The sequence below is a fragment of the Phalaenopsis equestris genome, unplaced genomic scaffold (assembly GCF_001263595.1).
Source record: "Phalaenopsis equestris unplaced genomic scaffold, ASM126359v1 Scaffold000167, whole genome shotgun sequence".
Lineage (NCBI taxonomy): Eukaryota > Viridiplantae > Streptophyta > Magnoliopsida > Asparagales > Orchidaceae > Phalaenopsis > Phalaenopsis equestris.
The window spans coordinates 593,487-607,942 of NW_018164609.1; the positions used below are offsets into that span (position 1 = coordinate 593,487).

The 14,456-nt window shown below is 33.7% G+C and overlaps 1 protein-coding gene across 4 annotated transcripts in view; it reads left to right on the forward strand.

The window, feature by feature from the left end:
- LOC110022077 (ATP-dependent zinc metalloprotease FTSH 7, chloroplastic) overlaps positions 1–14,456 on the forward strand; it is a 44,533-nt gene that overhangs the window by 4,252 nt on the left and 25,825 nt on the right. For 2 of the 4 annotated variants that reach the window (XM_020720860.1, XM_020720859.1), the window contains exons 4-14: positions 4,616–4,681; positions 4,778–4,909; positions 4,993–5,058; positions 5,134–5,319; positions 5,413–5,499; positions 5,585–5,698; positions 5,795–5,919; positions 6,007–6,115; positions 9,772–9,897; positions 9,998–10,321; positions 10,400–10,523. In XM_020720860.1, coding sequence (XP_020576519.1) covers positions 4,616–4,681; positions 4,778–4,909; positions 4,993–5,058; positions 5,134–5,319; positions 5,413–5,499; positions 5,585–5,698; positions 5,795–5,919; positions 6,007–6,115; positions 9,772–9,897; positions 9,998–10,321; positions 10,400–10,523 — 1,459 coding nt within the window. The remainder of the gene's footprint in view (positions 1–4,615; positions 4,682–4,777; positions 4,910–4,992; positions 5,059–5,133; positions 5,320–5,412; positions 5,500–5,584; positions 5,699–5,794; positions 5,920–6,006; positions 6,116–9,771; positions 9,898–9,997; positions 10,322–10,399; positions 10,524–14,456) is intronic. The other 2 variants (XM_020720861.1, XM_020720863.1) reach the window with 2 other exon arrangements.

The following is a 14,456-nucleotide window of genomic DNA, read 5'->3' on the forward strand; positions in this document are numbered from 1 at the left end:
GAGTTGGTGGCGGCTCTGCGTAAGTTCTCTCTCGACCCGGGTTCGAATCCTCGACCATACTAGATTCAAATTTGCACATGGGATTGGTTGGGGGGTCCGCCCTTCGGCCAATTCTTTATATATATATATATATATACACATATGATTGAGGAAATTGATTGGAAAAAACCTATAGCTTATAGTGAAATATTACTAGTGTGAAATCATAGCATGAAATATTATTTAGATGTCATAATTGTAAGAACTTAGCATGATATTTGGCATAAAATTTGACCTGACAATGGACTCATGGTCGTGATAATATCATGTTTTTAGTATTATATTTAAAGATATTGCAAGTATAGACTGTAGAATGATTATAATAGTTCGCATATAATTGACATCATAACCATGGAACATGGAATGATCATAGCATTTTACATAACATTGATATCATATGCATAGGCTGTAGCTTAATATTAGCATTTGACTATCATTACCATAAACCATAGCATGACATGAAATAGCTCTAGTATGGCAAGGTTGCTATCAATACATTCTATCTTGAGAACCCTAGTAATATCAGCATGTTGTAAACTTTACTAGTCGCTTTCCAATGTATCTCCCATCACCACAAGTGAGGAATGGTTCATACATATGTTATTCTTAGTGATGAGTTGATTTAATTTTTTGCTGTAGCTTATACATCCCTACTAGGCATAATGGGGTGTAACTCTTATATCTTCTATTCTTAGTGGCAGAAATGAGATGATCATTTGCACAATATCATTGTCAACATGCACATGAAAATATTCACGTATGTAAAGTTTTTCTTGCACACCCATTTCCGTTCAATAGTTCTAACAGTAGGAGCAATTGACATGGGATTAGATTTCACAATCATAACATGAACATAACATTTGGAATCATAATCATAATAGTTGCAAAGCATATGAAATCATGATTATAATACTAACACATTTGAAATCGTACACATGACTTGTAAAGTTAATTTAATTTCATTTTTATAGTAGTGTTTTGATGTTGTATTCATTGAAATGAACTATAAAATGATCATGACATTTTTTAAAACAAGTGAAATCTATGTGCGATGAGTCTAGAGAAACATTACTTTTAGGAATGAGATTACTGACATGTTCACTTGGATTCTGAGTTAAAGCCTTCTAATCTCCAATTGTAAAGCTTTTGAGTATTGGTTTGTCACTTCTTTAACAAGCTTCATCAATTTCCTCTTGATTAATTCCTATCAGCCAAACAGAAAGTTAAGCGTACAACTCCAGTACTAACAGATCATCTTAGTTCTTTGTGACTTTGACACTTTTTCTCATCACCAAATTATTCTCAAATTGAGCTTACGTAATTCACTTTAAACAAATTTACATATATAGTTTAGTTTATGAGCACATAAAAAATGCGTCAACACAAATATTGATGAGATTCAATGAACCAGGAGTAAAAAAAAGCATAGCTAAGGAGGGTCCACTAGCGGAAGACCAGAGGTCCCATTTGACCAAATGCAACCCCCTAAGCCCAGGTTGGAGGCCGACCGGAACAAGGACTACGGCTAATCAAGCCGAGCACAGACATCGATCTACCTCTAACCACAACCTGACTCAAGGGAAGAGCTCAATATCCCAAGCCACCTCACGGATGCCAAGAGTTGGCAATAACCTAACCAACATCTGAAAAGGTAGCATCCTCTGCTATCATAGTCTCATTTTGCCGACTGGAGCTCATCACCCAGGGATCAATAGTCGACAACCAGACTCGAATAGCCGACCGATAAAACTAAGCCTATGGAGCCGAGTCTTGTCGACTCGAAGACCATCAAGGGCCAACTGGCAACCCCGGTTCAACACAGTCGGACGAACAGGTCTTGCCGAACCAAGGCCCACTTATTTCAACTGACCAAGCCCGAGACAAAAGAGCGGCGGAGCGATATGCTCATATATATATATATATATATATAATACCTAAAATATCTTGTAACCACTAAAATAGGGACAAACATGTAATTTCATATGTTGTACCATCTTCTCTATAAATAGGGGAATCATTTAATGAGAAAGGGCTAATCAACAATTCAGATTACTGTTCACTACTGTGCATCGCCCTATTCCTTCGGTGTGATTCATGGGTAGATCAAGATTCATTAAAATGTTATAATTATAGAGCATGATAATTATATATCTTTATTTAGCTCCTAATTTATGCTATTTCGAAGTTATAGCTTGTGTACCATTTAACCTCCAAGTAGTTTAAGCTACATTTTCTTGATTAAAATATAACATAAGCTTAGGGTTATTCATGGCATAATATGAATTTTTTTTTTTCTATTTCATAGTTGAACACAAAATTTAAAGTATCATTTAATCAGGAATCCATACCATGAACTACTTATGCATGCAATAAATAAGCCTGAATTCATATGATTCTTGTCACTCTCAATAGCGCCCTTTTTATTTTAAATTCAAATGAAATCATTTACCCCTTATTTCATTATATTGAATGTCAAATAAGTGTTAAGAGGTGGCACTGTGTGTGGAAGAGCCCATCCCCAAGGGATACAGAGGGAGCCCATCCCCAATCTCAATCATATACGATAGAGATGGAGGGAGGGCCAGACAAGGATTCTCCATGAGGGTATTTTTGATATTTTACATTAAATTAATGACACAATCAAAAGAAGGTCTTTCGCTAAACATTTTGTATTTATGTGGGATAAAAGTGTAGGAAGGTAGAAAATATTTTATATCAGACTTTCCTATAGTCTTTTTATCAATTAAAAGTGCAAGTTTACCAAAGGAGCCATATAAAGGAGTTGAACTTGTTGGGAACAGAGTGTAGGTGGGGTTTGGATATTATATGATAAGGGTAGTTCTATTATTTCACTGTCAACCAATGGTTTTATCAACTGAATGACTGAATTATCAGGTTGGGTACCCGGTGGCGGTGCCAGAAATTTTTTAAAGAGGGGGAACAAACTAATAAAATAAAGATTTATTTATAACTACATCTAAGATAATATCAAATAAAATAATTAATTGCAAATATAAGACTTAATGAGTTATTTCTATAAAAATTGACTTGCTTTCGAGTTTGAGCCGAGTTTTAGAGATTCGTGATTGGAAGCATGGGGGGTGCACATGCATGTTGGGACTGCAAGCGAATGCGCACGTGCTCTATGGATGCAAGGGACTAGCTGAAGCATCTAAATTTAAATATCATATTTATATCTATTAAAAATGCTCTCTTGAATATGCATAAATATAATCTATTAATAAATATTTGAAACAACATTCAAGATAATTCTTTCAAATATATTGCCAATTCATAGGAATAAATGTAAAATTATATAGGAATTGGGTGGTATGTATGAATGGCCAAATTTAAAAATGCATCTGAATTTGTGGTTTAGAAAGTATAGTGTTATCGATATGTATATAGGCATATTACAAAAATTAAGATAAAATTTAATTGAAAATTTGATTTTTAACTAACACAAAATTTAGTTGGCTGGAAATCAAAACAATTCAAGCCTTGAATTAATTTAAAGCCAAACTATATAGCTCTAGTCAATTTCAAATTAGAAATGAACGAATCAAAATAGATCATCCAATCAGTTTTGATGGTGCATATAAAAGTCTTTATAGCTAGAATTTCAGAAATATTAACAACAACAACAACAACAATAATAATAATAATAATAATAATGGTTATGGATTAAAATTTATGTGTTTGATAAATTTGCTTTAAATTGCCATCATAATTGAATCCATTGATATAAACTCGGCGACATTATTACAAATATATTTTTTAGAATATAATTAACTAGTTTTACTAATATAAAATAGATTAAACAATAATTTTTTATTTATTATTAAATAGAAGCTAAATAAAAGAAAATTTGTATATTGAAAAATCAAAAGCAACTTTTATAGCATTTTGATTTAAATAGTAACTGTGCATAGCTTTAAGAATTGAAAGAATAAACATCACATCATAAAATATATGATTTTCCTTCTAAAAATACAAAATTTTGTTTAAAATAAATGCAAGCATTCATCTCCTTGCTCCCGGCTAATATCTACTACTATAAATAAAAAAAATATATAGAAACAATAAAATAAAGGGATCAAAACCCATACAAAAACGTATAAAAAACTAAGTCGCTATATAGAAACAATAAAATAAAGGGATCAAAACCCATACAAAAACGTATAAAAAACTAAGACAAATCAATCAATCAAGAGGGTTTTTGGCCTCAAAACACTTGTAGCAAGAAGAAATATTTCAGTCACCAAAGATAATTCCAAAAAATAAGCTGGTTCGGGAGAAGTTAGGCGGGTGGGAATTGAATAACCAGGCAGGCGGGACTCAAGGTTATCTCGAACCACGAAATTTGTGCTCTAGGTTGGAGATTTCACAAAATCTGAGGGTACCTATTCTAAGGATTTAAAAAAGTGGATGTTCAGCACTCATTGCCCCTTGACGTCGTGGTTCAAAATGAAATTTACACTGATATCATATATCATTTTATGTTTTAAAATAAATAAACTTGTCTACTCCAAACAATTTTTACATGTCATTTAACTCTTTCTCATCCTTTCTACAGATTGCTCTTTTCTATATTGCTGTACTTGCTGGCCTTCTACAGCGCTTCCCCATCAGTTTCCCCCAGGTATTACGTGATCATTCATATTAAATTCAATTGCTACTCATTGATTCAAATGTTAGAAATGCTTGTAACTTCACCATAAATTTGAACTTCCAACAGTCACCTGGCCAGTTGAGAACTCGGAAGACTTCACGTTCTGGTGGAACAAAAGTAGCCGAGCATGCTAGTATAATAACCTTCGCTGATGTGGCCGGTGTTGATGAGGCCAAAGAAGAGCTTGAAGAAATTGTTGTAATTTATGCAGTTTAAGAATTAACTTTTTTATTTTTATTTTTTGTCAATTTGAGGTCATTATTTATGCATAACCAATGTAGGAATTCCTTAGGAACCCGGACAGATACATAAGACTTGGAGCACGTCCTCCAAGAGGGGTTCTACTGGTGAGATCAGCCTCAGTGTCTTTATTGTGCAATTTCCATAAACTTGTTTTTTTCAAATAATTTTTTATTTTGCAGGTGGGTCTTCCTGGGACTGGCAAGACACTCCTAGCAAAAGCAGTGGCAGGGGAGGCAGAAGTGCCTTTTATTAGTTGTTCTGCTAGCGAATTTGTCGAGCTCTATGTTGGAATGGGTGCATCTCGAGTGCGAGATCTTTTTGCAAGGGCAAAGAAAGAAGCGCCGTCCATCATTTTCATTGATGAGGTGTGGTTAATGCTTCCATAAGCCATAAGTATTTAAGCGACCTCATTATTCTCAATTTTCTTATTCTGACAACTTGTGTGTTTTACCCTGCAGATAGATGCTGTTGCGAAAAGCCGTGATGGTCGATTTCGTATTGTCAGTAATGATGAGCGCGAACAAACACTTAACCAACTGCTCACAGTAAGGATAATGCCTTGAAATTTTTCATGAACTAGCTCTTAGCAACAATATTCTACTGTCATGTACTTTGATGTTCATTTACCAGGAGATGGATGGATTCGAAAGCAGCTCTGCAGTTATTGTGCTTGGTGCAACTAATCGTTCAGATGTCTTAGATCCTGCACTTCGTCGTCCTGGAAGATTTGATCGGGTTGTGATGGTAGGAATTCTGGCTTTTGTTTGAGTCTGTTAGGTGAAGATATTTATCAGACTCTTATCATATAAAAAAAATGTTGTGCGTTGTTGTGGATTTTAGGTAGAGACTCCTGATAGGGTTGGCAGGGAAGCCATTCTAAAAGTTCACATTAATAAAAAAGAACTCCCTTTAGGGGAGGATGTAAATCTTAGTGAAATATCATCAATGACTACTGGTTTTACTGGGTAAGGGTTTTTTTCCGTTTCATATTGCTCTAAAAGGTTCCTTTTCCTTTTATTCTTGACTGGTTTAATTTGATTGGAGTTGTGCAGAGCAGACCTAGCAAACCTGGTTAATGAAGCTGCTCTATTAGCTGGAAGATTAAATAAAGTTGTTGTGGAAAAGATTGATTTCATTCGGGCTGTTGAACGTTCTATTGCTGTGAGATATATTCTTCTTTATTTTTACATTGTACACTCACTATCATCTTTACAAATGAGCACTCGTTCATATGGTCACCAGACTTGTCAATTTCTGTTTGGTGTCACTTGCCATAAATCTTGTCTGTTGAGCACATCGTTTATCCTTTGGACCCCTACTATTTTAGTAGGGCATACAATGAAAAGATCTAGGAAGAATTGGGATTAAGAGAGTATTAAACGTCGACCATTAGATGATCCGATTAGGAGAGTAGATGTTTTAAATTCGACTTGTGTTAAGAAAGGCAGAGGTAGACCTAGGAAGACTTGGGCTTATTGTATTAAAAATGATCTTAATTTACTAGAACTAAATGAAAATATGACACTAAATAGGACGCAATGGAGAAAAAGGATTCATGTAGCCGACCCCACGTAGTGGGATTAAGGCTTTGTTGTTGTTGTTGTTGTATACAATGAAAAGATCTGTTCGGCGTCACTTTTTGTAAATGATGGCCGTAGTATTTCAATCTTTTTTTTTTTCTTTGGTCACTACAATTACTAGGCCATATTACCAACAGAGTTTTTTTATATGAAAACTTCTCTTCTATAAATATTGATGGATTTTGATTTTCCATTGATGATTAATATAGGATGTCCTTCAAAAACAAAAATATTGCACCCAACTATTACGTAAAAGCCCTACTGGTGTTCCTCAAATTGATTGTATGGTTGTCGTAATGACTAGCAATGCTTAAATTTTTATTTTTTTCCTTGCTGTGTTCCATGGTATTTTATCTGCTCTATCATGTAGACTTTATCTGCTCTAATTTTTCCTTTCATGAAATTTTACGTAATGATAGAATTCCCCATATTATCTATCTCAAATTTCTTTCACTTGTGCTGAAACCTTATCTAATGGAAAAAAAAGGACTTTTAACCAACCCAAGGTGCTTACACTGTGATTCTTTATGAAGTTCTGCAGCTATTGTTTGCTATTAAGTTAGAAGTTTGCTTGTTAAGGCTAACAGTCCGAGTGTTATTTAAATTTTTCTGTAAGTTTACATCATCATCAACAACAACAACAACGACAAAAACAAAGCTTTCATCCCACTACGTGGGGTTGGCTACATGAATCATTTTTCTCCATTGCATCCTATTTAGTGTCATATTTTCATTTAGTTCTAATAAATTATAAATTAAGATCATAATTAAGATCATTTTTTTATACAATAAGCCCAATTCTTCCTAGGTCTACCTCTGCCTTTTTAAACATAAGTCGAATATAAAACATCTACTCTTCTAATCAGATCATGAGATGATCAACGTTTAATGTGACCAAACCTCCTAAGATGACTCTCTCTAATATTTGTCTGTCGCTGGAGCTATGCCAACCCTATCAAGGATAAATTCATTTCTCATTTCATCTCTAAGTGTAAAGCCACCCATCCACCTTTTTCATTATCATCTCGACAACACTTAACTTAGTATTTTGCTTTTCTTTTAAAGGCCAACATTTAGCACCATAGTGCATTGTAGGTCTCACCACCATCTTATAAAATTTTCCTTTCAATTTAGGCAGAACATTTCTATCAACACAAAAGGCCCGAAGCATTTTCCTCCACTTCAACCAACTAACTTGAATTCTACTATTAACATCCCCATCTATATCACCATCACTTTGAACAACAGACCCGAGATATCTAAATTGTTCACACCTTTTAATAATTTGATCACTCGAAGTTACACTGCTGTCACTAGAGCTACTACTACTACTACTAAAATTACATTCCATGTATTCAGTTTTAGTTCTACTCAAATGAAGGCCTTTAAACTCCAATGCAAACATCCATAATTCAAGTTTTTTCTGGGCTCTTTCTCTGGTCGTATCCACGAGAAAGATATCATCAGTAAAAAGCATACACCAAGGTACATCCTCTTGTAAATGTCCAGTAAGACCTTCCATAACTAAAGCAAAAATATATGGGCTTAAAGTTGATCCCTGATGTAATCCAACATAAATGGGAAAATATTTGGTCAATCCTGTTCGAACACACATAACAACTCTAGTATACATATCTTTAATGACTTGAATATAAGTCATATGAACACTTTTCTTCTCAAGAACTCTCCAAAGGATATCTCTTAGAATCTTATCGCAAGCTTATTCTAAATCAATACAATAAAAATTAAATGTAGATCTTATTATCTTTGAACTTCTCCATCAAACCTCACAATAAATGTATAGCTTCCATAGTAGACCCGCCCGACATAAATCCAAATTGATTATGAGAAATCTTTGTAATACGTCTTAACCTATGTTCAATTATCCTCTTATGACACATCAACTTAATTCCTCTATAATTTGCACACTCTTGTGCATCCCCTTTATTCTTAAAAATGGGGACCAAAATACTCTTCCTCCATTCTTCAGATATCTTTTTAGTTTTTAAAATAATATTAAAGAGTTTAGTAAGCCAGGAAACTATCAAATCTCCTAAATATTTCCAGACTTCAATTGGGATATCATTAGGTCTTACAGACTTTTCACCCTTGGCTTTCTTTAAAGCCTCCTCAACTTCTTTTTTTACCAATGAGGTGGTAAAAATAAAACATTTTATTATTATTAATGATATTAAAATCACCAAGGTCGATCGTATTTTCAAAAACTTCATTAAAATTTATCAAAATAACTCAACCACCTATGTTGAATATTTTTTTCTAAGAAAAACACTTTTTGATTTTCATCTTTAATACACTTTACTTGAGTTAAATCTTTACTTTCTTTTCTTTTTGTTTGACTAGTTTATACATATATTTTTCGTCCTTTTTATTGTCTAATATATTATAAAGATCACTAAAAGCAGAATTTTTAACGTTACATTATTACATATTGTTCATTTAGACTCCCTGCGGACTGTTTGATATTTTTTTTAGTTCTCTAAGCTTTTACATTTAAACCAATTTTTATAACATAACTTCTTATATTTTATCTTTTCTTGTACATTATCTTTTCATCTTTTCTTGTACATTATTATTCTACCACCAACTATTTTTATTTATAGAAACATTTTTTTTTGATTCTTCAAGTACATCTTTTGCTACTTATTTAATAGTGTTTGCTACTTTATCCCATATAACATTTGATTCTTCGTAAATATCCCAATTTTGAAATCTTGAATTTTACTAAAAAAAAATAATTTTATTAGTGCTTTTTAGATTCTTCCATCTAATTATACGATGATTAGTCCTAGTATTCGTTATTTTACAATTCTTTATCTTAAAATCTAGAACTAATAATTGATGTTGGGTACTTAAATCTTCACTTGAAATTACCTTACAATCTTTACAATATCGACGATTTCTTCTTCTCATAAGAAAATAATCAATTTGTAAGTATACTATTTTTTCTGTAAGTTTAGTATTTTAAAAAAAAAGAAATATTTAATGGTATTTGTCTTGCAATAATGTTAACCATTTTTATTTCATTGCCATTTATAAAAACGAGATTAAGGGTTCGTTATCAATGTGTTGTTGGCGTTAGAGTTGAACTTCTGGTTATATTTCTATTCAGCAGTTCAAACTCTCTGCATGGTCTTTTCTTCTCCTCTTTGCTTCCCTTAGGATGTCTTCTTTTTTTATATGTTATTAAATCTAACCTTAAAGAATGGATCTTTCCAGGGTATAGAGAAGAAGCATGCAAAATTGCAAGGGAGCGAAAGGGCTGTTGTTGCACGACATGAAGCAGGTCATGCGGTTGTTGGAACTGCTGTTGCTAATTTGCTTCCTGGACAGCCACGTGTTGAGGTGAATTGAAATAACGCCTTCTTTTATACAAATAATTTGGAAGTTTTTTTAATGTAAAAGTACATCAGGTAAATTAATATTATATGGTTTCTGTAATCAGAAACTGAGCATATTGCCTCGGTCAGGAGGTGCATTGGGTTTCACATATATCCCACCTACAACAGAGGATAGGTATCTTCTCTTTATTGATGAATTGCGTGGCCGTCTGGTCACGCTTCTCGGTGGACGAGCAGCCGAAGAATTTATTTATTCTGGTCGCATATCAACTGGTGCTCTTGATGATATAAAGAGAGCAACTGATATTGCTTACAAAGCTGTAGCAGAATATGGTCTCAATCAGAGTATAGGTCCCATTTCACTTGCAACTTTATCTAGTGGGGGGCTTGATGATTCTGGTGGTGCAGCTGGTTGGGCAAGAGATCAGGTTCCGTCTCTATTAACTCTTCATATCTCATTACTGAGCTAATAGAAAATAAGGCTTACCTAAGTACTGAATATTTAGGGCCATCTGGTTGATCTTGTGCAAAGAGAGGTAAAGGCACTTCTTCAATCTGCTCTTGAAGTTGCTCTCTCAGTGGTACATGCCAATCCTACTGTGTTGGAGGGACTAGGAGCTCATCTAGAAGGTAGACTTGACTCGATTTTCTTTTGGTTTTTAGCGTACTTTTCTATCTAAGTAGATGCTTGTTATGGTTATACTTGAATATCTTATGGACTTCCCTGCTTGATCCTGCTATAATCTGTCATAAGTCTCCTGAAACAGGTGACTAGGCCAATGTTTGGTCACTCGGTCATTTCATTTTCTTAAGTGTTGTTTGGGATCTCTTTTGTCTTTTTGTTTTTCATTTTTATTTTTTTAGTTTTGATTTAAATTAAAACATATTTGATAAAGATAGTTGTTTTAAAAAAATCTCAAAACATCTTTTAGGCATTTTGGATGTTATTAAAAATAGGTTGATTTGCTTTTTTTTTTTTTTTTTAAGTTATGTTAGCCAAACATGTTTTCATAAACAAAAAAAATAAAAAAAAATAAAAGCATAAGACAAAAGTGATGCCAAATGGGTCCTTAATAGTTATGTTTTCTGAAATTACATCAGGTTATGATTATTTTAGCAATTTTTTGGAACTTGGTAATGTCTACGTTATCAGACCCAACTCTTATTACACTTTTTAAAATAAAGTTGTAGATCCCTAGCTAATGGCACTTCATAGGAAAGTTACCTCACATTACCAACTGTTAGAATTCGATAAATTTGGTTTCTATTGCACCATTGTTGAACACGTCCTCTTGAATCTTGGCATCTACTTATACAATCTTATTAAACATGCTAACCTATGTCAAACTAAATAGGAAGATTTACATAATACCACTCAATTTTTATATATTTACATATCTTACACCTAAATTTGAAAAGATGTGTTTCATCTTTTAAAAGTTAAAATAGTAATTTTTGTGATATGAAATTCTTGAGTGGTATAAATGTAAAAAACAAAATTTAGGTGTTAGATATGTAATATGTGATATGTATGTAAATGCCTCAACTAAATACGTCATACTATTATTTTTGGGGCTCTTATAATTATGAATTAATTCAAAACTATTTAAGGTCCTTATTTTGACAAATATTATATGTTTGAAGTTTCATTGAGTAGGCTTAGGACTACAGAGTTCTGGACCATTAGCAGTATGCCTTAGCGCCAACCTTCCAAGCTCAGATACCCTTAAGCACGTGCCTGATATGTGAGCCCATTACTCATAAGCTTCTAGGAAAGAAAATCATTGAAACCTTAATGAAATTAATATAATTTGTAAAAAATTTTCTAAGATACCTGTACTATGAATTCACTAAAGTAGAATCATATTACATGTATATCATTAAATGGTCGTATAAAAAGTATTATATAGTGGTGTTATAACAAATGTTGCAAAATGAAGTTTGAAATAGTATTGTACATTTAATTTTATGCATGCTAATGTAAGAATCGAAAGTTGTTTGAACACATAAAACTGCATAACTTGATCAAATTTTACATGGATGCAATGGACGAGTGAAGTTCCTGCGACTGCTTGATATGTTGATGTGCATTAAAAATATAATTCAGAATGAAAATATGTATGAAGCAAAGTGCAGTAGTGAAATAAAAATCATGAATGCTATAATTTACAATACATTTGGACTGTAGGAGATAATGGGTCATTTGCCTGGATGGTTTGACATTCCAGTAGAACTTCATAGGTTGTGGAGGCACCAACTAAATCTATTTCTAACTTCTCAGCTTTACTACAATTTTACTTCTCATCAAAGCTGCAAAACGCAACTAAAGTGAGCATCCATAAAAATATACTACCTAATATAATATACTACAAGAGTTTTCATGGTCGTGCGTATAGTAGGTACTAAATGAAAGAATATATATTAAATGGACTTGATTTAGTTGGTATGTTAAAATAAAGATCATAGAATAACAAATTTGTTTTGTACCATCTGTATCATTCACCGCTCACCACTCTGTTATGTTAAAATTATAATGTCATGTTTAAGGAAAAATTAATTAATACAAAGAAGTTCAACCATATTTAAGTTTCAATTAATTATATCTAAAGATTTATATTCTTATTTTGGATGGCAACTCGGTTGCAAACAGCCCACTTACATTCTTATAAATGTGGAGTTCTTGATGGATGATCATTCTTTCATTTGGGTTCCCTCTAACTTGTCAATATTTCTATGTAAGACTGATCCTTTTGATTATTATTTTTTGACTTATTTTTGTAAAAAAAAATAATAATTAACCAACTTGATGCAATTGTTGTTGGAGTTGATATATCCATCTTTTTTCAATGATCCAAAAAACTTGCTTTATTTTTTTCATGTCCTCCAATGCACCACTAGTTGCCAATATAACTCGTTATTGGTATATTGTCATTCTCTATCAACCTTAACATCTTCATTTATGGGCTTATAGCCTTCAAAATATGTGTCACACCATTCCAAAGAGTAGTCTTGATCGCTTTGACTTTCTTTTCCTTTTAGTAACACTAAATTTAAACTTGTTTCATTCTTTGAACGTGAACATACACCTCTTTTTTTGTCTTATTGTAAGATTGAGAAAGGAAGTATGTAGAAAGAATTGTTCGAAACCTAATATGTAAATTCATAATATGGAATTAAATAGGGCATTATAACATTTACAAATAAAATCGTGGACTTCTTCAATATTATCTTTTTACCTATAGGACCCTAAATAAAGTCCAATTCTTAACACTCCCCCTCAAGACGAGCAAAAGAAATTCATTATGCCCATCTTGGCAAATAACCTTGACAAATCTGAGGAACCGAGTCCTTTGGTGAGGCACTCAACCACTTGCTCTCCAGTGACTACATGACTTAGTTTCAGTAGCTCGTTAGTCCTTTTCCTTGATGATGAAGAATCTATCAATCTCCAGATGTTTGGTTCTATCGTGTTGCATTGGGTTGTTGGGAATGTTGATTGCCGACTTGTTGTCACAACGCAACTTCATTTGAGTTCTTTAGTCCGCCTTGAACTCGATCAACAAGGCTCTTAGCCACATCATCTCGACAACTCTGAAGGTCATGCTCTTGTACTTTGCCTCTTTTGTTGATCTCACTGCTATAAATTGTTTCTTGCTCTTCCAGGTGGCCAAGTTGCCCCCTACAAACATGCAGCATCCCGATTTAGATCTTCTGTCACCTGCACAACTTCCCCAGTCAGCGTCACAAAAGCCCTCAATGTATACATGTTAATTCTTCTTGAAGATCAACCCCTTCCCGAGTGCTCTCGTCAGATACATTAGAATCTGATACATTGTATCCATATGTACTTTCTTTGGATCATGCGTATAGCGGTTCACCACACTCACTGCAAAAGAGATGTGTGACACATGTAGATCAGACGACCCACTAATCTCTGGTACCTCTTATGATCAACCGGTTCCCATGCCTCTGCACTCAGCTTTGTCTTTTGCTCAATTGGAGAGACTACAGATTTGCACCCCAACATGCATGTTTATGTGATGAGATTTAGTACATACTTTCTCTGAGACAAAATCTTCCCCTTAGGTCCATGGGTCATTTCAATCCCAATGAAGTTTATGAGCTGTTCAAGATCATTCACCTCAAATTCATTTTCTCAATCTTATCTTAATTTGGGCATTCTCTATCCCATCATCACCAGTGACGTTGATGTCATCAACATATACAACAAGTATAATGGTGGGACCTCAATGTTATCGAAAGAATACCGTATGGTTGTTGACCTCATTTTAGTGAGGTCTTAGTCTTCTACTCTTAGAACCTAGGATCTAGCTTTAGGAGTTCTTATTGACAATCCTAGCGGACTAGCAATGGAGCCCACCTCCCGTAGAACTTCAAGCCACTTCTTGACTCATTTTTGTGAAGAACTCGCATGAGTGGTTCCGAGCACTCAACTTCTAGTTGTAAGGGCTAAGGACCAACATGTAGAGGGCCCGAAATTGAGTTCCTATAGGATCAACAGCCTTAGGTGAACCCTTTGTGACTCGATTACTCGCGAACGCC